Here is a 22,817-nt window from a genome sequence, read left to right as displayed (position 1 = left end):
TTTTGGCACAGGATAGCTAAATGTTGCACATGGGGATCACATGATCGCATGCATGATTCATGGGTAGCCTACTATGTGTTATTATAAACGAATAGGAAGCGTTTTTCTTTTCTATATTCTGTTAGCCTATGACATTTTTAATTTTTGGAAGAGGAAAAAAATGCTTCAGGTGAAATAATTTGCCGGACCCCCTGTAGTACCCCCGGTTGAAGACCGATGATATAGGCTATATTATTTGTGGCATTAACAGAGCTGACAGTTTGCAGTATTATGTTTTTAGAGAATGCAAGAACGATAGCATTTTTGCTAACAGTTGTCAAGAAAAGCCAGGCTATTATTACGATGCATCTTTTTATTGAGTTTATGAAATTCAAAAGTTACGTAAGTAACCGTTCTAATAAATATTTTAAATTAAAGCTTGACTTCACTTAACACTTTTCAGTGTTACAAACATTTCAGTTGCGAACAGTCCCCATTTGCAATGGGTTTATACACTCAGTAAGCACTTTATTAGGTATTTTTCTTATTGGTCTGCGTTGTGTGTTCATAGATGCTCTTATGCATTTTTTGGTGTTTTTGCCCGCAGAACTGCTGCTCACTGAATGTTTTTTGTTTTTACACACCATTCTTTGCAAACTCTAGAGACTGTTGTGTGTGAAAATTCTAGGAGATCAGCAGATACTCAAAACACCCTGTCTCGCACAAACAATCATTCCACGGTCAAAGTCACTTAGATCACACCTCTTCCCCATTCTAACATTTGGTCTGAAAAACAGCTGAACCTCTTGACCATGTCCACAGGCTTGTATGCATTTAATTGCTGCCACTTGATTGGCTGATTAAATATTTGCATTAACAAGCTTGTTACAGGTCTGCCTAAGTGTACATCTGAGGTGGACAAAGGGGAAGGTGAGCTGTAGACACACACACACACACACACACACACACATACACACACACACACACACACACACATACACACACACACACACACACACACACACACACACACACTTGCGCACATGCACATACACAGGCTGTTTCTCATTGGCATTTTCCCTTGTGAGATTGAGAGGTGAGGCTTTACTTGAAAAATAGCGACCAAAAATAGCTTTTTGATTAAATAACTTATGCTTGGTCTGTCTCATCTTCCACACTGGGGGTTTGGAAGAGGTCAGTGGGCACCAGTCCGCACCACTGGACTGTACCCAACTCATATAACGTATGCATTTTTGAACATGTTATCTTCACTCCATTGTCAAAACCTTGTGTTGGTGTTGGTTGTATGACCTTTTGCAGAATCTAAAATTTATGCTTATAGTACAATTGTGACTACACTCGCTTTACATAAGCTACTCAGAATATAACCTTGTTCATAAAAAAGCATTTCCATCAATGTATAGTTTATATAAGTAATTGTATCATTAACAGCTCATGCTGTGCTTGTGTGCTTTCATGTCAGACAATGTGTCTGTCATTCGTTTCTACTGCATGTTTCTGCAATGTTTTAGTGCTTCATGAACTGGAAAGGCATATAATAAATCTACATTGTTGTCTGGGTGGGTGATTTGTTCTTTGTTCTGGCCAAAGCCCCTTTGTAACAGTACCATTTTAACCGGTTAGCTTTGCGGTATAGAATTATGTAAGCTTGTCACATGTTGTACTAATCCGTTGTGCATGTCTATTAACATGTATTGGGAGTCACGGCAGGTGCCTTTTGTCTGGAAAAAAATTAAAGGGCCAAGGGTTTGCAATCTTCTTTTTGAAAGACAATGACAAGCTATGTACATGGACGTGGGTCACACACTGTGTTGTATATGCATATGATTACCATTTTTTATTTATTTATTCAATTTGGTTTCAAGGATATTATGCAAATTGCTATACGCTCAGGTCCTCTCAGACAGTATGCTGGACGTGTTTGGACTGCTGTTGCATATTACCTCGACCCGTTCAGGTTAATTGTTCTTGCGTATGCTTGTGTCATGTAGCAAGAAGAATAGGTCCTTTGTTCCTTTCAAAGCCTGCAGTCTTCTGTTAATCTGTATTGCCCCATTTTAGGTTATGACGCATAAGCACAATTTAGACTAGAAAAACATGCTGTTATCTTTTCTGCAATTGCCACCTGCCTAGATTGGTTGTTCATGAACATGTATTTATTTTTTATTGTGGTCTTGCATCAGAGCTCCTAAAAATACGTTTTCATTCATGCTAACCCGCAAGATTCGGCACCCCTCGCTGTTACCACATCTCTTGTGCGCCACAAGGCAGATGTGGCAATTTAGTAAATATGGACCAGCAAATTATAGTGCATGACAACAGTTTCAGCGTCCATTTGACCTTAAACTCTTAAGACCAAATGGGTATGTAAATACGTTTTGTGCTTTTTGGACATCCTTTCCCACCCATTGATATGCAAGTTTCGCCCCCAAAGTGCTGAGCAATTGTCGGCCAGTGTTCAGATTTGACATAAAATGGCCGCCTCAGAGTGGGGTGTTGTTGATCCGGGATCATTTGGTGGGACAAAGAGGGCCCTGTGGAAGGATTTTAAGTAGAGAACAGTTAGGGTCCTGTACGGTTGAAACCTCTCGGGTGGGTCGGAGGGACGTGTAACTGAAGCTTTAACAGAACCGCGGCCGCGCGGTGCCAGCAGGCTCCAGTCCCCCCGGAGACGAGCTCTCCCTCTGCGATTGACGTCAGGGTCCGCGCGCAGACGTCGCCGTGGAGACGGGCCTGCGTGCAGCATGCAGAGAGCCCCGGCAGCGATCTCTCTGAAGGAACAGGCAGCTCGCTCCGCCGGTGCGCCAGTGTGTGTCAGTGTGTCCGCACCGCACACACGTCACCGCGTGGCTTCTGCATCACTGGCAGACGTGCGGGAGGGAGACCGTGGGCAGCCGCCCACGCTGGGGAGGTTACTGGAGGGCGCGGTTTAGCAGGCAGGTACGGGCGGGGTCAGTGAGGGGTGTGGTTTGCTGGGGGAGGAGTCAGTGACGGATGTGGGTTGCTGTGGGGATGGGCCAGTTAGGGGTGTGCTTTGCTGGGTGATTGGCCAGTGAGAAGTGTGATTTGCTGGGGGAGGAGTCTCTGATGGGTGTTGTTTGCTGGGGGAGTAGTCTGTGCTGGGTGTCATTTGCTGGGGGAGGAGTCTGTGATGGGTGTCATTTGCTGGGGGAGGAGTCTGTGATGGGTGTGTTTTGCTGGGCAATAGGTCAGTGAGGGGTGTAGTTTTCTGGGGAATGGGTCAGAAAGGAGAAGTTTCGCTGGTGGGTGTAGTTTGGGGTGGGTAGAGATGACGGTGTTTGTAGCTTGAGGGAGAGTGGGAGGGGCAAGCGGTGGGTGTGGCTTTAGGTGTGGAAGTTGGGACATTCAGTATTTCGGGATGGGGCAGGGGTGTTTGGTTGATTGACGGACGTGTTGCATGTCGTTTCAGATGGGATAAGTGTGACAGGCCTGCCGATCTCCAGCCCCCTGAGACAGGTCCTGAAGCCCCGCACAGAGAGCAAGACTGTCAGCGAATCCGGCAAGACCGAGTATAACCACGTCAAGGTAGGACACCTTATCCCTGCAAGAAAAACAGGCCACCGCACTGTTAACAATCTTCTCAAACTCACAAATTATTTTCCAATTCATATTGTAATGGAAAAGTCAATACATTTTACATGTTTATTAATGGTTAATTATCATTTTAGGGTTTGCTAATGTATAAATATTCATGTCACTAGTACTATACATTCGTTAGTAGTTAACAAATACATTAACTAATGAAAAGCCCATTTCTTGCTTAATGTATTTGTACATCAATTAATGCATGTTAACAACTACATTAATTAATGGCAATTCATGTGCGATATTGTAAAGTATATCATTGATCTGACAATGTATTATTGAGGACTCATTTATAGTTTTTTTTACAATCTGTATATCAGAGGTTATTTGCTGCTTTTTTATGTACTGCCAGTAGCCAGCAGCCATACCACCATGCACCCTGCTCCTGCTGAATGGCTGAAAGCAGGTGTGAGCTTGGTTAGAACTTGGATGGGAGACCTCCTGGGAAAATGAAGTTGCTGCTGGAAGTGGTGTCGGCTGGCCAGTAGGGGGCGATCTTTGATCCTCAAATCCCAATGCCCCAGCATGGGGACACTGTGCTGTGGGAGATGCCATCTTCCGGATGAGACGTTAAACAGAGGTTCTGACTCCCTGTGGTCATGAAAGATCCCATTACACTCAATGGAAAGAGTGTCCCGTCTAAACACATTGGTGGTGGTTGAGGCACGTTTCCCCCTCATCACTGTGTAAAGCTCTTTGAATATGACAAAAAGCAGGAATTATTATTACTGTATTATTAATACTGTTAAACCAGGCTCCTCGCCGGCTCCCCTGATCGCTCTCCTTCACTCTTGGGCGACCTTGCTCCTGTCGATTCGATAAAAGAGGCGCACGGCAGGACGCGCTGGATCAATGGGTCACAATCAGCTGAAGTATCTACATGCCACTAACGCAAACACACATGCGCATGCAGCTTCAGTTCATGATTTCTCGCTGTGCTCAGACGGCTGATAGCAACATCATGCTGCATTTCCTGTCGGGAAAGGGTCATGCGGTTCATTTTTCTAGAAAATATTTAACTGCAGTAACGTCGCTGTTGTGTTTTTAGGCCCTGGCGGGGTCAAATTGAAGTGTTTCCTGAGTGATTGTTACAATTGGGGCAGAGCGTTTTTGAGTACTGTCCAAAATGCTGAGTTGTAAGCATTAAGTATGTACTCTGTAATGGCAGTCAAAGTGTGATCTGGAAAGTATGTCTAAGTCCTGGACTCAATTGATACTTGAACACAGTCGCAAAAATTAATTGCCCAGACTGATTGTGAAGACACAGGTTTGGCATGAGTACTTGCTTGCTGTCACGTTCATTGAAAGGGTTGGGATTGACTGAGGGTTCGGTTAGAGGCCTGAAAGGGAGCCTCGTCGAGCTGAAACGCGTGCACGAGAAGCTAATTCAACATTATTTCAGTCGACGAATCAGCACCACCGCAGAGTGTTTTAATGAGACTTGTGAGAACCGAGAGTCCTTGTTATAGGTGAGAACAATCCCGATTTTTGTGCCTTGATACTAATTGCTAGCTAGCCTCAAAAATAAAGTTGGTATCAATCAAAAGATAATTTGAGGAAACACACGTAAACACAAGCACGTGTGGCCTGTCTGGGTGGTGGTGGTGGGGGGGGGGGGGTAGCTGTGCGGTCCTGTTTCTGTTAGCGGAACAGGGGCGAGGACAGCGCAGTCAGTTCGGCTCGAGACAGCCCCTGACAGCTTGAGCATCACTCCGGCTCTGAATCACAGGTAAGTCATGAGGGACAGTTCTCCTCATCTGATTGGAAGTTCCAGCCTCGCCTCAACAGCTTGCATCAGCATTCCCACTGCGGCCTTCCAACTTATGTTCCCCGATACAAGCTTCGCCTCTGGCCATGTTACCTAATATCTTATACATGGAGGCTGAGGACACGGAAAAGTGCATTTTAATTCCGCGCCCCGCCTTACCCCCCTCCCTGACTTGGTTTCTGAAAAGATAGCTGTAGTATTATCAGCACTGTGGCTCGCTAATAAAACATTCACAACATTTCCAATAGTTATCACAGGGCTGATTAAGTTCTAATAGGTTTCTAGGACATGATAAACAAAAGGAAATTCCGCACGCTACTCTTGCAGTCAAATCTAATTTGTTTTATATGTATTTGTTATCGTTATTAAGATCTTTGTGGATCGATATGTTGTGCTACATAGATGCAGATGAATGACTTGTTTACCCCAGAGAAGAGGACTTTATGTTTTTTATACTCAATGCCTCAGAAGAGTTTAGTCATGGAGGTGACCAACAACATTTGTGTAATGGAAACGGCGCGTTTCCAACGTGTTCTTCTTCTGTGGACATTCTGAATTAATGTGGAGAATGTAGTCTTTTCTTGCAAATATCTTTATTTTGTATTTTTTGTTTTGGCGGGGGGAAGGGGTGGGCATTTGAATAAATATTGTTTCCATATATTTACCATCGTTATTGTAGTCATTTAGAGTTTGAGTTCTGTGTGGGAGTTCCCTTGAGCAAGGAACTTCACCTCAGTTTCTCTGGCAATAAGAGGATTCAGCTGTGTTTAAATAGGTGACTGCGTGTAAGCTCTGTATCTCACCCAGGGCTGGGGCATCTGCTGGGCAATTAAACTCTAATCATAATTAAGGGGAGAAGAGTCTCGCTGGAGCATTTTCACCCTACACACCTTATTCCCTTCAACATTGCCTCACCTATTGAAAGCTGGAAGATGTGAATTTTAATTCAGTGATTTTTTTAAAACAGTTTTTGATAGCCTGGCTTCAAAAGTCCAGAACAGAATTGGTCCACATTATGAAATAGCTGATATTCAGTTTATATTGATTTAATACAGGCTCTTAGACAAACAAAGTACACATGGTTGTTTGTCTAAGGGCCTGTTTTGCAGCAAAGTGAAAGACCTGCTGGCGAGTGGTATTAATGCTTCCCCCGGGTGTCTTGGTTGCGCAGCCTGTAGAGCACTGACCGCGTGCTCATGGTGAGCCGCGACGTCGGCGGTTCGAATCCAACTTTTGTTGCATGCCTTTCCCTCTCTCTCGCTCCCATTCTTCCTGTCTCTCTATACTATACTGTCCAATAAAGCTGAAAAAAGGCCTAAAACTATCTTGAAAAAAAAAAAAAAAAAAAAAAAAAAAGAATGCTTCCCCCTGTACCCAGAACCTCTGGAGGTTGGCTGGCATGCATAGCTCGACTGTTCGGCAGGAAATGAACTGTCATAAATCAACATGCTCTGTAATCAGAAATGAACACATTTACTTGATCCCCAGAGCACAGCGTCCTTAGGCAGTCCTCAGGCTATGGGGAAGGGGGAACATGGAGGGAAAAAGTGCTCCCCCTTTTGTGTGTTTCTCTCTGTCCTCTCTCTGAGACCGAGTGCTGTCCTCTCTCTCTGAGACCGAGTGCTGTCCTCTCTCTCTGAGACCGAGTGCTGTCCTCTCTCTCTGAGACCGAGTGCTGTCCTCTCTCTCTGAGACCGAGTGCTGTCCTCTCTCTCTGAGACCGAGCGCTGTCCTCTCTCTCTGAGACCGAGCGCTGTCCCCTCTCTCTCTGAGACCGAGCGCTGTCCTCTCTCTGAGACCGAGCGCTGTCCCCTCTCTCTGAGACCGAGCGCTGTCCCCTCTCTCTGAGACCGAGCCCTGTCCCCTCTCTCTGAGACCGAGCGCTGTCCCCTCTCTCTGAGACCGAGCGCTGTCCCCTCTCTCTGAGACCGAGCCCTGTCCCCTCTCTCTGAGACTGAGCGCTGTCCCCTCTATCTGAGACCGAGTGCTGTCCTCTCTCTCTGAGACCGAGCCCTGTCCCCTCTCTCTGAGAACGAGCCCTGTCCCCTCTCTCTGAGACCGAGCCCTGTCCCCTCTCTCTGAGACCGAGCCCTGTCCCCTCTCTCTGAGACCGAGCGCTGTCCCCTCTCTCTGAGACCGAGCCCTGTCCCCTCTCTCTGAGACCGAGCCCTGTCCCCTCTCTCTGAGACCGAGCCCTGTCCCCTCTCTCTGAGACCGAGCCCTGTCCCCTCTCTCTGAGACCGAGCGCTGTCCCCTCTCTCTGAGACCGAGCCCTGTCCCCTCTCTCTGAGACCGAGCCCTGTCCCCTCTCTCTGAGATCGAGCGCTGTCCCCTATCTCTGAGACCGAGCGCTGTCCCCTCTCTCTGAGACCGAGCGCTGTCCTCTCTCTCTGAGACCGAGCGCTGTCCCCTCTCTCTGAGACCGAGCCCTGTCCCCTCTCTCTGAGACCGAGCCCTGTCCCCTCTCTCTGAGACCGAGCGCTGTCCTCTCTCTCTGAGACCGAGCGCTGTCCCCTCTCTCTCTGAGACCGAGCCCTGTCCCCTCTCTCTGAGACCGAGCGCTGTCCCCTATCTCTGAGACCGAGCGCTGTCCCCTCTCTCTGAGACCGAGCCCTGTCCCCTCTCTCTTGAGACCGAGCGCTGTCCTCTCTCTCTGAGACCGAGCGCTGTCCTCTCTCTGAGACCGAGTGCTGTCCTCTCTCTCTGAGACCGAGTGCTGTCCTCTCTCTCTGAGACCGAGCGCTGTCCTGTCTCTCTGAGACCGAGCGCTGTCCTCTCTCTCTGAGACCGAGCGCTGTCCTCTCTCTCTGAGATCGAGCGCTGTCCCCTCTCTCTCTGAGACCGAGCGCTGTCCTCTCTCTGAGACCGAGCGCTGTCCCCTCTCTCTGAGACCGAGCGCTGTCCCCTCTCTCTGAGACCGAGCCCTGTCCTCTCTCTGAGACCGAGCGCTGTCCCCTCTCTCTGAGACCGAGCCCTGTCCTCTCTCTCTGAGACCGAGCGCTGTCCTCTCTCTCTGAGACCGAGCGCTGTCCCCTCTCTCTGAGACCGAGCGCTGTCCTCTCTCTCTCTGAGACCGAGCGCTGTCCTCTCTCTGAGACCGAGTGCTGTCCCCTCTCTCTGAGACCGAGCGCTGTCCCCCTCTCTCTGAGACCGAGCCCTGTCCTCTCTCTCTGAGACCGAACCCTGTCCTCTCTCTCTGAGACCGAGCCCTGTCCCCTCTCTCTGAGACCGAGCCCTGTCCCCTCTCTCTGAGACCGAACCCTGTCCTCTCTCTCTGAGACCGAGCCCTGTCCCCTCTCTCTTGAGACCGAGCGCTGTCCTCTCTCTCTGAGACCGAGTGCCGTCCTCTCTCTCTGTAAGACCGAGCGCCGTCCCCTCTCTCTGAGACCGAGCCCTGTCCCCTCTCTCTGAGACCGAGCCCTGTCCTCTCTCTCTGAGACCGAGCGCTGTCCTCTCTCTCTGAGACCGAGCGCTGTCCCCTCTCTCTGAGACCGAGCCCTGTCCCCTCTCTCTGAGACCGAGCGCTGTCCTCTCTCTCTGAGACCGAGCGCTGTCCTCTCTTTCTGAGACCGAGCGCTGTCCCCTCTCTCTGAGACCGAGCCCTGTCCCCTATCTCTGAGACCGACCGCTGTCCTTTCTCTCTCTGAGACCGACCGCTGTCCTTTCTCTCTCTGAGACCGAGCGCTGTCCTCTCTCTCTGAGACCGAGCGCTGTCCCCTCTCTCTGAGACCGAGCCCTGTCCCCTCTCTCTGAGACCGACCGCTGTCCTCTCTCTCTCTCTGAGACCGAGCGCTTTCCTCTCTCTCTGAGACCGAGCGCTGTCCTCTCTCTCTGAGACCGAGCACTGTCCTCTCTCTGAGACCGAGCCCTGTCCCCTCTCTCTCTGAGACCGGGCGCATAATTTGCATAACGGTGTGGTGGAGAGCGCGAGCAGAGACTCCTCTTTCTGCCGGAAGCTCGCTCCCCCGTTAGCTCCCACTGTGCCCATTAGCAAGAGCAGCGCTCCCGCGGAGGTCGGGAAGGGCGGGTGGCTCAGATGCCACTGAAAGCGTGCAGATCATCCTTCAGCTGACACTCAGGGCCGGGGGCGGGAGGGGGTGTTGAGTGGCAGGTTGGGAGCCAGAGAGAAAAGCAATCATCTCACCTCATGAGCCCCGCCGACTCCCTTGCCGCTGTGGTGCACAGGCATGTTTATCCATCCTCCCTTTCTCTCCAGCCCTCCTTCCTGAGGTTTGACGGTGCTGTGGATTGACTCGGATCTGCTTTAGGGCAGCGGGGCGGTCCGAGGAAGGCTCTTGCGCGTTATCTTCAAACCCGCAAACGGCCGAAACCCATGCAGGGCCTGGTTATGCTCTACACGGCTCTTTCTCTCTCTGGAGTCGTTGACATTTCGTTCCTTTGAAAGGAAAATGAAATAAATGGTGTGCAGCAGGATGTAGGTGCTGACATGCATGCGTGCGTGTTGGTTTCGACTCAGTGGAGGAAATTGTTCCCGGAATTGAGAGTGAATGATGGGCGGTCGTGAGAAGTGGGAGTGGAAGGGAGATCTCCATGGTGGGCAGGCCTGCTATGCAAAACACTCTCTTGACAGTTCTCACAGAACACATTTGTTGGCTAAATGACTTTAAGCCTCAAACCCCGATGCTTCAGCCAGATATGCAGTAAATCTGAAAATAATTGTTTATCCTGAATATTTTTTCCATTGAGTTCAACAAGAAGATTCAGGAGCAACAATTATCTTTGTACCTGCTGCATATCTGGCAGAATCACAGTGGTTTGAGGCATTTGATGCATTGGAGCCTTGATGACTTAAAGCCATTTAGCCAACAAATGTGTTCCATGGTGTATCAGCATAATTTACAGCTGAATCAAGTCCCAGCTTTGCAAAGGATATGCAGCAAAAATACTAAACTTGACTACTTTTATTTAAAAAACATAAAACATTGCTGTGCCGCAAACATTATGCTGCCCTGAAATGGGGGGACTAAGTTCAAACACTGATGTAATTTCTGGTGAAACCAAATTGTATGATAATGCCCTTTATTAAAATCTGACACTGTGCACTTTAACCGCATGTGGTTTAAATGGCTGTTTCCCGAGTTTGTAAAAATCTTTTTGTTAAAAAGAGTAAGGTGTGCTAAGGGTAGGCATAAAACAAAGAAAGTATTGCCATTTACTAATAACTGTGCTCAGATCAATGCAACAATTCTCTGCTGTGTTACCCGTTTTCAAAGCTTTATGTTTTTTCCTTACGGGAAATGTGAAAGCCAGAAAAATGTATGATAATGTGTGAATTTCCCCCAAGAAAATGTGTTGCAATATCATGGAATGTGTCATTAGCCACACACAAACAAGTAAGGTATCATACAGACTGTCATTTTAATAAGCACACCAACACATCTCTGCAATAAATAAAGCGGTCCACAGAAGCGCGTGCATAAAAAGCATGCATGAGGAAAGCAATCATAATTTTAGTGTGTGCATAGTATTGCTTTGCTGTAGTAGCACAATGGAATATGAATATTTTAGTGCACAATCAAAATGGTAAATGGGCTATAATTGCTCAAATAAACATCAGGTACTGTATGGGCTGTGGGAGTACAGTATGTGTGCCTATTTTGAGTGTGTCATATCTGGCGTTACATTTTCTCCCGTTTAAATGAGTTATTTGGAATGTTCTATGATTTTTGGAAGATGTTAATTTGCACATGTAAATTAATTGTAAATTAAAACATGTATGTTTTTAAAGTTATCAGTGACACCTGAGTAGATCTGAATGCTGTTGTAGGAACTGGTAAAAGTGCAGGTTCCTATAGTCATCTACATATTGAATATACAGAATACAAACAAAAGGAACATTAAAAGTTGAATCGTGTGGAATTTCACACATTTCTGTTAATATATATTTTATGTGAAGTGTTGAGGATTACTACTACATCAAGTATAATTAATGAAAAACAGATACAAGAGAAAGCCTATTGCCTGCATGGCAATGATGATTGTTATTGCACTGAAAAGAATTAGGTAATTATCTCTGCAATATTATCACTCAGCACTAATCTGTTACTCATTTCAACTGTGCCTGCTCATGTTACAGTAAATAATTCTGGATCCTGGACCTCCAGGATAATTCTGGACTTCCTCCTCTAGAAATGGGAGCTGGACTGCACAATTCACATCGGTTGTGACAACTTCTGGCCTCTTCTCTTAGAACCTCACTAGTGTGGAAGTCACTCATATTTTTTCAGTTTTTTGGCTCCATTGTGTTTCTAAAGGCACAAGCCACAGCTACAATAATCTGTATCCAGTCAAAAACAAAAAAATATTTTCAGTGAGAAACAAAGCTTCCAATTTCACTGTGTTTGAACTTCGGTAACTTTGTTTTCGTAAAATTCTGACTAATTCTGACTCTTGGAAAACAAATCCCAAAGGGTTACCTTTCAGAAGATACCAGGATGATACCTGTAATCAAAAGGGTTCAGGAATAGTACCCATTTTATTTTGGGTATGTCATTTTTAAGCTTGTGTCAAGAATGAGAATGAGGGGTTAAATGAGATGTTGTGGCATCATCATCCTACAATTTTCTAGCTTGCCTCCTTTGCTAATTATATGGAACATAACCTAACACATTTGGTTTGAATCTAAAGCTTAAATGTGTTGCTTTTAGATTTCAGATTGCTTTAGAATTTTATTGGCAAAATTCTAGCATTCTCTTATTTGACCTATGCTTTTGGTAGTACTATGGCGGCAGTTTCCAGAATAATTTTAACAACACTGTTTATTTTGCCACTCAGCTTGTTAGGAATCAAGCCTTCACAATGTAGGACATATGTAGATTTCCATCCGTTCTTACGGTGGACATTTTAAATACATATTAAAATTCCTGTCACATTGGTGTTTCTCCCAGAGAGAGTACTGTGTTTTACATCTTTCCAGGAGAAATGTCTGTGAATTATTTATGTTTAAATTTGAATCCAAAATTAGTGGCATGTCCTGAATAAACTGCAATTTTATGTTCTTGTACTAATTCATCATGTCCAGTTTATCTTTATACGGTTTATTGTGAAAAACTATGCTTCTGCACTGTAAGACAAAATATATTAACAGATGAGCCCAAATGTGACAGCATAAGCCAACAGAATATCTAATGGGCTTCTTCTGCATAAAGATTTTATGAGGTCAGAGGTGAAAGCAGAATTCATCATTTCATTATTTAATGTTTAAATGGATATTTCAATTTCAATTTCCAGAATGAATGCATTTCATATGCTGGCTGGTGTTAACACTCCCCTCTTGTCGGATTGCCTACACTTAAGATGCAAGCTCTGTAAAGACAGTGGCTGTCTACAGAGAGCCATTTTAGATGAATAGCAGAACAGGGGCTCTATACTTTCCTGGGCTAATGAAAGCTGGGAGCGAATGCGAGAGTCTGCTTGGCTGCTATTTTTAGCCTCCCTGCCGCCTTCTGCCTGCCTCTGCTTAAAGATTCAGATCTCGCCTCCTGATGGGGATATTTATAACTCGGCTGCTGCCTGCCCGAGTGTGAACGTCTTGATAAGTGATAAATATGTTGCAGAGGAAAGCTTCTGTTTGTTTACTGCTGTTAACGCTTTCAGTGACCGAGTCGAGCCTGCTCAAATCCACAGTTATGCTTAGAGGACCTGTTTGTGCAGTAAAACCATAATAAACATAGTCTTGTTGGTTCAAGAATTAAGATTTTGGCAAGAATTTGATATTTACATCCCTGCTAGTAGATGGAATGTATTGTTTTGAAAATGCATCAATTAAACCTGTAGAGACGTGTTCACTGGTCTTGGAGACAAATTATAAATCAGGACAGACGTGATAGGATTTACAAATTCTTTCACATGGTAGGAAAAAAGGTGTTTAAACATTCTCTTTTGAAGCCAGAATAGGTGTATATTATAAAGGGCATATTTTTGAGCCATTGCTATGTGTGAATTACTGATCTGTCAACTGCATAAATAGGACCATGAAATAAAGTGCAACCATAGCCTTCTTTTACATTTACATTTACATTTTTGTCATTTGGCAGACGCTTTTAATCCAAAGCGATTTACTAGTGCATAGGTTCTTCCACAAGTCAAAGCATCACATCCATAACTAGGAAAATACACATGGAATGCTGTTCTAAACATATACAGTGGGGCAAAAAAGTATTTAGTCAGCCACCAATTGTGCAAGTTCTCCCACTTAAAAAGATGAGAGGCCTGTCATTTCCATCATAGGTATACCTCAACTATGAGAGACAAAATGAGAAAAAAAAATCCAAATTGTCTGATTTTTAAAGAATTTATTTGCAAATTATGGTGGTATTTGGTCAATAACAAAAGTTCATCTCAATACTTTGTTATATACCCTTTGTTGGCAATGACAGAGGTCAAACGTTTTCTGTAAGTCTAAGGTTTTCACACACTGTTGCTGGTATTTTGGCCCATTCCTCCATGCAGATCTCCTCTAGAGCAGTGATGTTTTGGGGCTGTCGCTGGGCAACACGGACTTTCAACTCCCTCCAAAGATTTTCTATGGGGTTGAGATCTGGAGACTGGCTAGGCCACTCCAGGACCTTGAAATGCTTCTTAGGAAGCCACTCCTTCGTTGCCCGGGAGGTGTGTTTGGGATCATTGTCATGCTGAAAGACCCAGCCACGTTTCATCTTCAATGCCCTTGCTGATGGAAGGAGGTTTTCACTCAAAATCTCATGATACATGGCCCCATTCATTCTTTCCTTTACACGGATCAGTCGTCCTGGTCCCTTTGCAGAAAAACAGCCCCAAAGCATGATGTTTTCACCCCCATGCTTCACAGTAGGTATGGTGTTCTTTGGATGCAACTCAGCATTCGTTCTCCTCCAAACACGACAAGTTGAGTTTTTACCAAAAAGTTCTATTTTGGTTTCATCTGACCATATGACATTCTCCCAATCCTCTTCTGGATCATCCAAATGCTCTCTAGCAAACTTCAGACGGGCCTGGACATGTACTGGCTTAAGCAGAGGGACACGTCTGGCACTGCAGGATTTGAGTCCCTGGCGGCGTAGTGTGTTACTGATGGTAGCCTTTGTTACTTTGGTCCCAGCTCTCTGCAGGTCATTCACTAGGTCCCCCCGTGTGGTTCTGGGATTTTTGCTCACCGTTCTTGTGATCATTTTGACCCCACGGGGTGAGATCTTGCGTGGAGCCCCAGATCGAGGGAGATTATCAGTGGTCTTGTATGTCTTCCATTTTCTAATAATTGCTCCTACAGTTGATTTCTTCACACCAAGCTGCTTACCTATTGCAGATTCAGGCTTCCCAGCCTGGTGCAGGTCTACAATTTTGTTTCTGGTGTCCTTTGACAGCTCTTTGGTCTTGGCCATAGTGGAGTTTGGAGTGTGACTGTTTGAGGTTATTTACTGTTTGAGATTTAAAATCATTGGAAAATTCCAACTATGTTCCAATTTGCGCAAAATTGATTTTTTACAATAAACTAATAAACTCAAAGTCAAACTTGACTGACATATGAGAAGAAATTGCTCATACAAAAATAAAGGTCAGATCAATTCCAGGGCAAATTCACATTCGCACTGAACTTAAACAGGGGCCTGGGGAAAGGGGTAATAAAAGCAGATAACAGCTGCACAGGTAATGTGGACTGTGTTCCGAACAGAACATTCAAGCGATAATTGATTGGTGTTCACCGGCCCAAAGTGTGTCAAGGAAACATTCCCCACACCATTACATCACCGCCACCAGCCTGGACTGTTGACACAAGGCCAGGTTGGGTCCATGGATTGATGGTGTTATCTGAGTTACCTCGAACAAGCTCGAACAAGTCTGCCCATTCTCCATTGACCTCTCTCATCAGGCGTTTCCGTCCGCATAACTGCTGCTGGCTGGATGTTTTTTTTACTGCTGTGAAATGAACAAATGTGTCAAAAGTGGTCAAAAGAGCCCTACTTTTATTTTATTGCATTCAGATGTTCATTTCCTGAATGTCCATTTCACTGTCCAACACTAGATAGGGCGGCCTGTAGCGTAGTGGTTAAGGTAAATGACTAGGACACGCAAGGTCGGTGGTTCTAATCCCGTTGTAGCCACAATAAGATCCGCACAGCCGTTGGGCCCTTGAGCAAGGCCCTTAACTCTGCATTGCTCCAGGGGAGGATTGTCTCCTGCTTAGTCTAATCAACTGTACGTCACTCTGGATAAGAGCGTCTGCCAAATGCCAATAATGTAATGTAATGAAGATAACCGATAACCGAAATGTATATATTTTACAATACAGCTTCTTCTTACTAGGTCAGGGGTCGGCAACCCTGGTCCTGGAGAGCCACAGGGTGTGCTGGCTTTCGTTGTTACTTGGCATTAATTGATCAATGAAAGCCGTTGATTACACAGTTAACTCACCTCACCTGGTTTCTTGGGTCTGAATCGGCTGCTTATTTTAAGGTGGAGACGGAAGCCAGCACACCCTGCGGCTCTCCAGAACCAGGGTTGCCGACCCCTGTACTAGGTAGTACCAAAACTAGTAAGGGGGAAAAAAACTAATATATTTTACCATTTCATCCATCTTGGAAAAGCCTGTTATACTCAAGGGCACGTCTCAGCAGTGTGGAGCATGCTCTCCTCAGAAGCCTGAGCCACACCTTTCAGAGAAATAAACGTGCAGCCGGCACAGGCAGAACAAGGCAGCTGACCACCGGCAGCCATGTTGTTCTTCTGCCTCCCTCGGTGAAGCTATGGGTGATTACACCCCAGCCCAGTCCACTGTAGCAGTCAGTACTCCACGACACGCCACTTGGAATGCACTGGCCCTGACACTTCTTAATATCGGGACCCAAATTAGAAATGTATTACCTTTCAGGGACCCATCAAATACACATACAGTACCAGAATAGGCTAATGGGCTCATTCCAGGACCCACCTCACATACTCCTGTGACTCATTTCAGGTTCCAACCCATAGTTTAAGAAACACTGCTGTTGTAGATAGTATTTTGAGCCAGGCAAGACATCCAGCAGCCAAAATTTAATTTCATATTTGGAATGAGGAACCAGCGTTATTGGTGCATTCAAGACGCATCTGCTTTATTTGCTTTTCTGTTCCTTGACTGTATCTTGCTATAACTCCTCCATCATTCACTGTTGTGCTCGTTCTTGGACGGTGTCTGATGCTCTTGACTTTCAGAACTTTGCTTTTCAACAATGTCCAGGTAGGTACAGTCTTTCTGTGTTGGCCTGGAACACTGTTCGCAAAGCTCGGCCCAATTATGTGAATTGTATTAGATGGGCTGACTAATACTCACATCTTTCTGCTGGGAATTAGGTGGGCTGTGGATTTGTTCTTTGTTTGAACATTTTCCTCTCGGTTTTAAATAACTAATTATGCCTCACCAGTCACCACCATGTCACCTGTGCCCTTTGTAAGGAGCTCTGCAGCTTACACCTGTGACCTCATCCGAGGCAGTCTCCCCCATACGCCAGCGATACTTTAGCACATCGCACACACAGTATGTCAGATGAGCTAGCGCTGAAATGGAGAAAATGCGAAAAATAAAATAACAAAAATGTTTAATGAACAAAAAGCAGGCTGTGTGCCTGAAAGAAAGAACTATTGCCCAAGGAATAGCTCAAGGAACTTACCTGGCAGTACTTACCTTGACTTACTTACACACTCCTGGTGGATTGTGTTCCATTACGCTGGGTGCACACTGTGTGTTTTTGCCATGATTCTGCAGTCCCAGGCAAAACTTTCCAATTGTAGAAGAATCTTTCGTTATGAATGAAAATCGGCCGTCTTGGATCTCTCAGAGTTGACATACTTACAGATGGCCGATTTAGTGAATCAAAATTTTTTTTATTTTGGGCCAAAATCGCATAATCGACAGCTGCTACAACTACAGACAATATACGTTGAATGAACAATCAATAGGAGCATCCTGACCTACTGTAAACGATACACGTAGCACTCTAACCACGATAAATTAATTCAGTCACTAATTCTGTTACCTTTGATACTAAAATATTACTTGCATGTGGATAAAGTAGCCAAGGCTAATTAAGTGCACTGTTAAAATGGCTTCGCTACCGCTCCCCATCTGTTTTGCATCCTGAATAAATAGCCGAAGTTGAGACACCCATCAGTAACACTGTAGCTAATATCCAAAAGGAAAGCGAGAAAAGAAACCACGTTTAGAATAACTGTAGCTGTGCTGCTGCTAATTACCGGCAATTCTGGAGTCAGTGCCCACCCGGCTCATGGCGGATAATCACTGTTCGCTGTGAAGCCGCCTTGCACCACTCCCGCTTCCCTCAATCGGCCGCTTGTGGGCTTTCATGCATTTTTTCACTGACAGTAGTGAAGGCTCAATGTCCAGTTTTAATAAAATCAATAAATCACAAAATGTAAGATTGCATTTTGTATGTGGTTTAAGCTATATTATTACCCTATTTTTATGTGTTCTGTGAGACTGTGGAAAGGGGTACTTTATTCATTTTTAAATCAATTAGGTTACATTCTCGCTTTGTGTTCGATCATTATGTTCGGGACATCACTTTTTATTATTGTCTGCATTGATTTAAGAAGCGTGTTGCGACTGGGACAGTATAACAACATTTTACCATTCGTGCCCTATTCAACAGTTTAGTGCTGGTATCCTGACTAAAATTTGTTACAGCATAGCAACGTTACTATTCGTATTGATCAGAACAAGATAGCCAGCTTTAGTGTCGGTTAATGAACACATTCATTCACACATTTTTTAAAAGAGGTACAATGTTTACGTCGGAATTCAAATCTGATTGGCTCCCGCAAGGAGGGGTGGTGCCGGCAGTTGTTTGGAGATGAACTTTCCCCAGCACCCCGCCGCTTCCAGCTGCTTCAGTGGCTTGCCTCGTGCCATAAGCTATCCCTATCCCTTGCAGAAGTGGCCCACCGCCTCCCATTGAAAATGAACGAAGGCCGCGCCACCATTTGAAGAAGACACAAACAGTGTGTCTCTACTGTCAAGTTCCAGGGCCAGAGCGGCAGAAAGGGGAGGCCAGAAGGAAATTTTACAGCAGAGCCATTTCACGGCTTACTGACACAAACGGCGGCAAGACTGCTGAGTCACAACCACCCCGCTCCCCCGAGTCCAAAACAAATGCAAACTATTTCAACCCAGGTCTGCATATCAGTTTGTATATCGCAGCAGTGCTTGTTTCCTTGACCGCAGCATTCTCAAGTTCCATGTGCCATAGTAAATAGTTTCAGTCAAAAGTAACATTAAATGTAATTGTTTGAAGAATACTCAGGAAACAAACTTCACCTGCAATTGTGAAGCTGGCAGGTCAGAAAACTCTCTACATATCCAGGGTTTGGTGGGCAAGTGGCGTAAGTGACATTTTGGGTCAAAGCGAGTATTATATATAAAAAGAAACTCTTGATGGCAAAAGATAGGATGTGCCATCCTTAACTACATTGAAGTAAAGGTTAAAGACCTAAAGACTCATCCCAAAAACTCTGGGTGTTCCCAGGTGGCAGGCTCAGATTATGAACCCGTGAAGAGGAAGCACCAAAGTGCTCACGCTCCTCCTTATCAGACCGTCAGACACCCGCTCAGTCAGAGGACTACCGCTGCGGAAATTGAATCGGAAATTGAAACAACAGTGTCGCGCAGTTCGTTCTCTTGTTTTTTTCCCTCTAAAATACATTTTTTCATTTAATTTCTTTCAATGTACTTCCGAAAGCAATTTGTGAAATATGATCAAGAACATATTATTTTCTCAACCTTATAATGCCAGGGTAATTTGTAGATGCTTGGGTTGAGACCTTAGATATTGGTGCAGTTAATTCAGCATACGCCGTTCGCTCTGAGATATGTATTTTTTATTACTTTCTCTTAAATTCTTTCACAGTGTGGTGTTATGATTCTAATTTGGAATTCGTGTAAACATGTTGATGGCACTTCATGTTTATTTCGACGCTGCCTGTGGGAAATTCAGGGTCTACCGAGTACAATTTTAAGGAAAGATAAGCATTTCTTCAAGTATCTCCATTTCTTTACTGCTGGTGGACTGGCGTTTTCATATTTACTCATATTTATTCAAGCAGCTGAGTGGAAACTTTTTGAAATCTTCTGATAAGTGACAGTCCAGAATGTACCATGTACCACCATCATTTAATTCTAATTTCAATGGTTAATGTGTTATTTTATTATTTTTCTTTTAAGAAATATAAGTAGAATACTGCTGTCTTTTACTGTTAAGCAAAATTTGTGTGGGTGGGGGTGTTTAGTCATACAAATTGAACTCTTGGTTTTTGCAAGGTCAGTCTTGGAGGTTTATTAATTTAAAATGCTTTTCTTTTTTTGATGTGTTTTACTTATGCGTTGCGTGCCTAGTAACGTTAAGCTCCCACTGGTATAACATTAAGCAGGTATTGGTATGGTCAGCCAGTGAAAATGAGTTATGTCATTAGAGAATAAGTTTTGATTTGTGTGTGTGTGTGTTGCGGCGGTTCTATCACAACATCCGTTATGGTAATGATTGAAGAGCGCCGTCAATTAGGCGGGAATTTACGAGACAGCTGCGCGAGAGTAGGAGCAGCGAAGGAGTAATCAGGAGGCGTCCATAAAAACACACACCAGCCATTTCCACCAGGCCCGCTGGCCGAGCGCCCAGGACATCATTCTCCAATCTGTTCACCTGTACCGCGGCCCCTCTCAGAGTCCTGCCAACCCCGCTCGGCTGTGCCGGGGCACGTGCTCGTCATCGCTGTCAGAGCAGACCGGGCCGCCTCAGCCTGCCATCTGAGGCAATGTGACTCGTTGAAGCGCGGTGTGAGGTCACGGTACTGCATCCTGTTGGCTGATGGCGTGGCGCCTTAGTTCGTGGAGGAAGTGGGCAAAATGGAGGGAACGCCACACTGCAACTGCCAACGCTCCAGTTGTGCAGCAGTGCATTCTGGGATATTGACTGCTGAGCTGATTGGCCGGTTTACAGGGAACACTAAGAGGTCCCAATAGAATCTCTGTCTTCCAGGTCTGCTTCGTGTTAGTCCTCACTTTGACGTAGCGGGGACCTGACCTAGTGCGATAGTGACAACTGAGCTGCGCTGTTGTGTATTTGCATACTCTACTTGTGTGAGCATTTATGTACGTTTATGTTATGGATTATGGATACAGTAATTATTAAACAAAGATTGTTTTATCCCAGGCATATTCATGGGGCAGATGCAACCATGGTAACATGCTCACAAATGTACACACAGACACACACACACATGCAAAAATGTGCACATGCACATGTGTAGATGATACGATATGTAAGATCCACACTCGATGTTTTGTCAAGATTAGGCTGTAACATTCCAACATTCAAATATCCGTGTTTACATGCAGAATATTTTGTCATTCGAATAATTTGCTCCGATGGAAGTTTCCAAATTAAATGTTTACATGCACGCTGAATAAAATGTTCCGATTGAGGCGTGTGTTTGCATGCCAAGCATTTAATCAGAATAAAACATTTTGACACATGATCTAAACACACACTCCAAATAATATGTACAAGAATTATGTATAAGTATTACGTACAATATTTGCATTTCTGCTGTCACTATTCAGGCAGCAGTGTCAGCTGAGTATAATTATCTTGCAACTATTAAAGGAGAGAAGGTGAGCACAAGTGCAGCTTTACCGCAATCTACAATATGTTCATCCATATGTTCATTGTGAAATTGAAAATTGGCTGGGTTGGCTGGCCTTTAGCCTTGTAATAAGCAGTCTTCAATTATGTCCAGTGTTTTTATATTTGGTTGATATTTCTTTGGATTCTTTGATTCTTTCGTTCATTTTTTCGAACACCTGTTTAAATACCTAATTATTCCATGCCTTTCGAACCATGATTTTTAGTTCTTTCAATGTTTGCAAAATAAAAAGTACATCACCGCCCGCTCAAATGTTTTTTTGATAGTCACTGGTGTGAAATAAGTAAGTAGTTTAAGTGTTTACATAGCATATATTCTCCTGTTAAACGGATTTACTCCACCCCTTTTAAATCGAATTAAATTTCAATCAAAATAGGATAATTTGTTCCGATTGAGTGCTTACATGAGGCATTTTTATTTCGACTGGGCTTTTATTCTGAATAAACATGGAATTAAAGGCTCCATGTAAACGGGGCTATTTTTGCACTGAATTCTTCAGTGAAGTGCTGTTGTGTGATAATGGCAGCCCTGTAGACCAAAATTACGGCATCACCACAGGTGTATGTACAAGCTAATTAGGGAGGAACTACTAATCAGAGCCTCTATTTTCAGACTATTATGAACTCCTGGCACAAAATCCCAAAAGTAATAAATATTTTAAATGAAAATGGATTGAGCACTTTAGATTAAAACTGTTCCGTATTTCTACGGAATTCCATAAAAGTATGTGTTTGTGTGTGTGTTTGTGTGTGCTTGTGTGTGTATTTGCATTGCAGAACAGACACAGGTAAATACAATCATATAAAAGCTGATTGTCTGTCCTTGTGTTTCATGTTGATCTTTTGATCTCAAATCCAAATACCTTAAGTGTATCGTTAAAAAAACTAATGTAAGTCGACCGTTAACATACTTTTGGAGGGCACTCTATTGTACATACACCTACTGTATGTGTTTGCGTGTATATCTTAGGACCTGAACCTTAAACAATATATTTGACTGAACAGTAGGTTCAAACACAACACTAGGGTCTTGGAGTAATACAACTTAAGAAAAGTCTGTATGTCCTTCAGACTTAGATCCTACTTAATGCTAATGGTTTTATTTCATGCTGTCTCACTTGGCAAGCATTCAAAATTAGATTTTTATGTTGAAAAGTGCCATATCCAGAATAGAAAAAAAACTGTAAAACTGGGCCTATTATATCTGTCAGATCTGCCACTATCTATTATTGTACATGTTGGATTTAAGAAAGGAAGCTGGAATTGAAAGAGAAATGTATAAATATGTAAATTTTAGTTTTTTATCTTTCAAATTTGGAAGAGCTTATGTCTGCAGTAATGGAAAAGAGGGTAGCACAAATTACAGTGTTTTCAATGTCCATCAAGCAGAAGATGTCAGACACGCTTTATACTATATTCCCAAATGTGGAACAGAAGTAAAATATCAGGCCCTAAAAAACACTTGCTGCTGAAAAGGCTGTTGTTATGATCCTGAGGCCATTAACTCCAAGCTTGGTGTTCTCGCCTTTCATGGAAAATGTACCAATTAACTGCCTTTTAATATTTGGGGGAATATGTGACTATGACTTATTATAGTGGGGGTAGTCTAATAAAATTAGGAACTCAATGCCTCTCTTATTTGACCTGTTACAGCTCTGCGTATCATTAATGGTCTCGTTCTCTTGCACATAAGTGCATAGACGTACACACACACAGACACCCAGCCAGCTCTTAAAAATGGCACTTTGTTCGAC

The 22,817-nt window shown here is 44.3% G+C and overlaps 1 protein-coding gene across 2 annotated transcripts in view; it reads left to right on the top strand.

Moving 5' to 3' along the window:
- Nucleotides 1-22,817, top strand: part of trappc9 (trafficking protein particle complex subunit 9) — a 324,830-nt gene that overhangs the window by 145,588 nt on the left and 156,425 nt on the right. For both annotated transcript variants that reach the window (XM_061255361.1, XM_061255360.1), the window contains one exon: nt 3,431-3,546. In XM_061255361.1, the coding sequence (XP_061111345.1) occupies nt 3,431-3,546 (116 nt within the window). The remainder of the gene's footprint in view (nt 1-3,430; nt 3,547-22,817) is intronic.

Source organism: Conger conger, chromosome 9 (assembly GCF_963514075.1).
Source record: "Conger conger chromosome 9, fConCon1.1, whole genome shotgun sequence".
NCBI lineage: Eukaryota > Metazoa > Chordata > Actinopteri > Anguilliformes > Congridae > Conger > Conger conger.
This window is presented reverse-complemented; position numbering and strand designations above follow the sequence as displayed.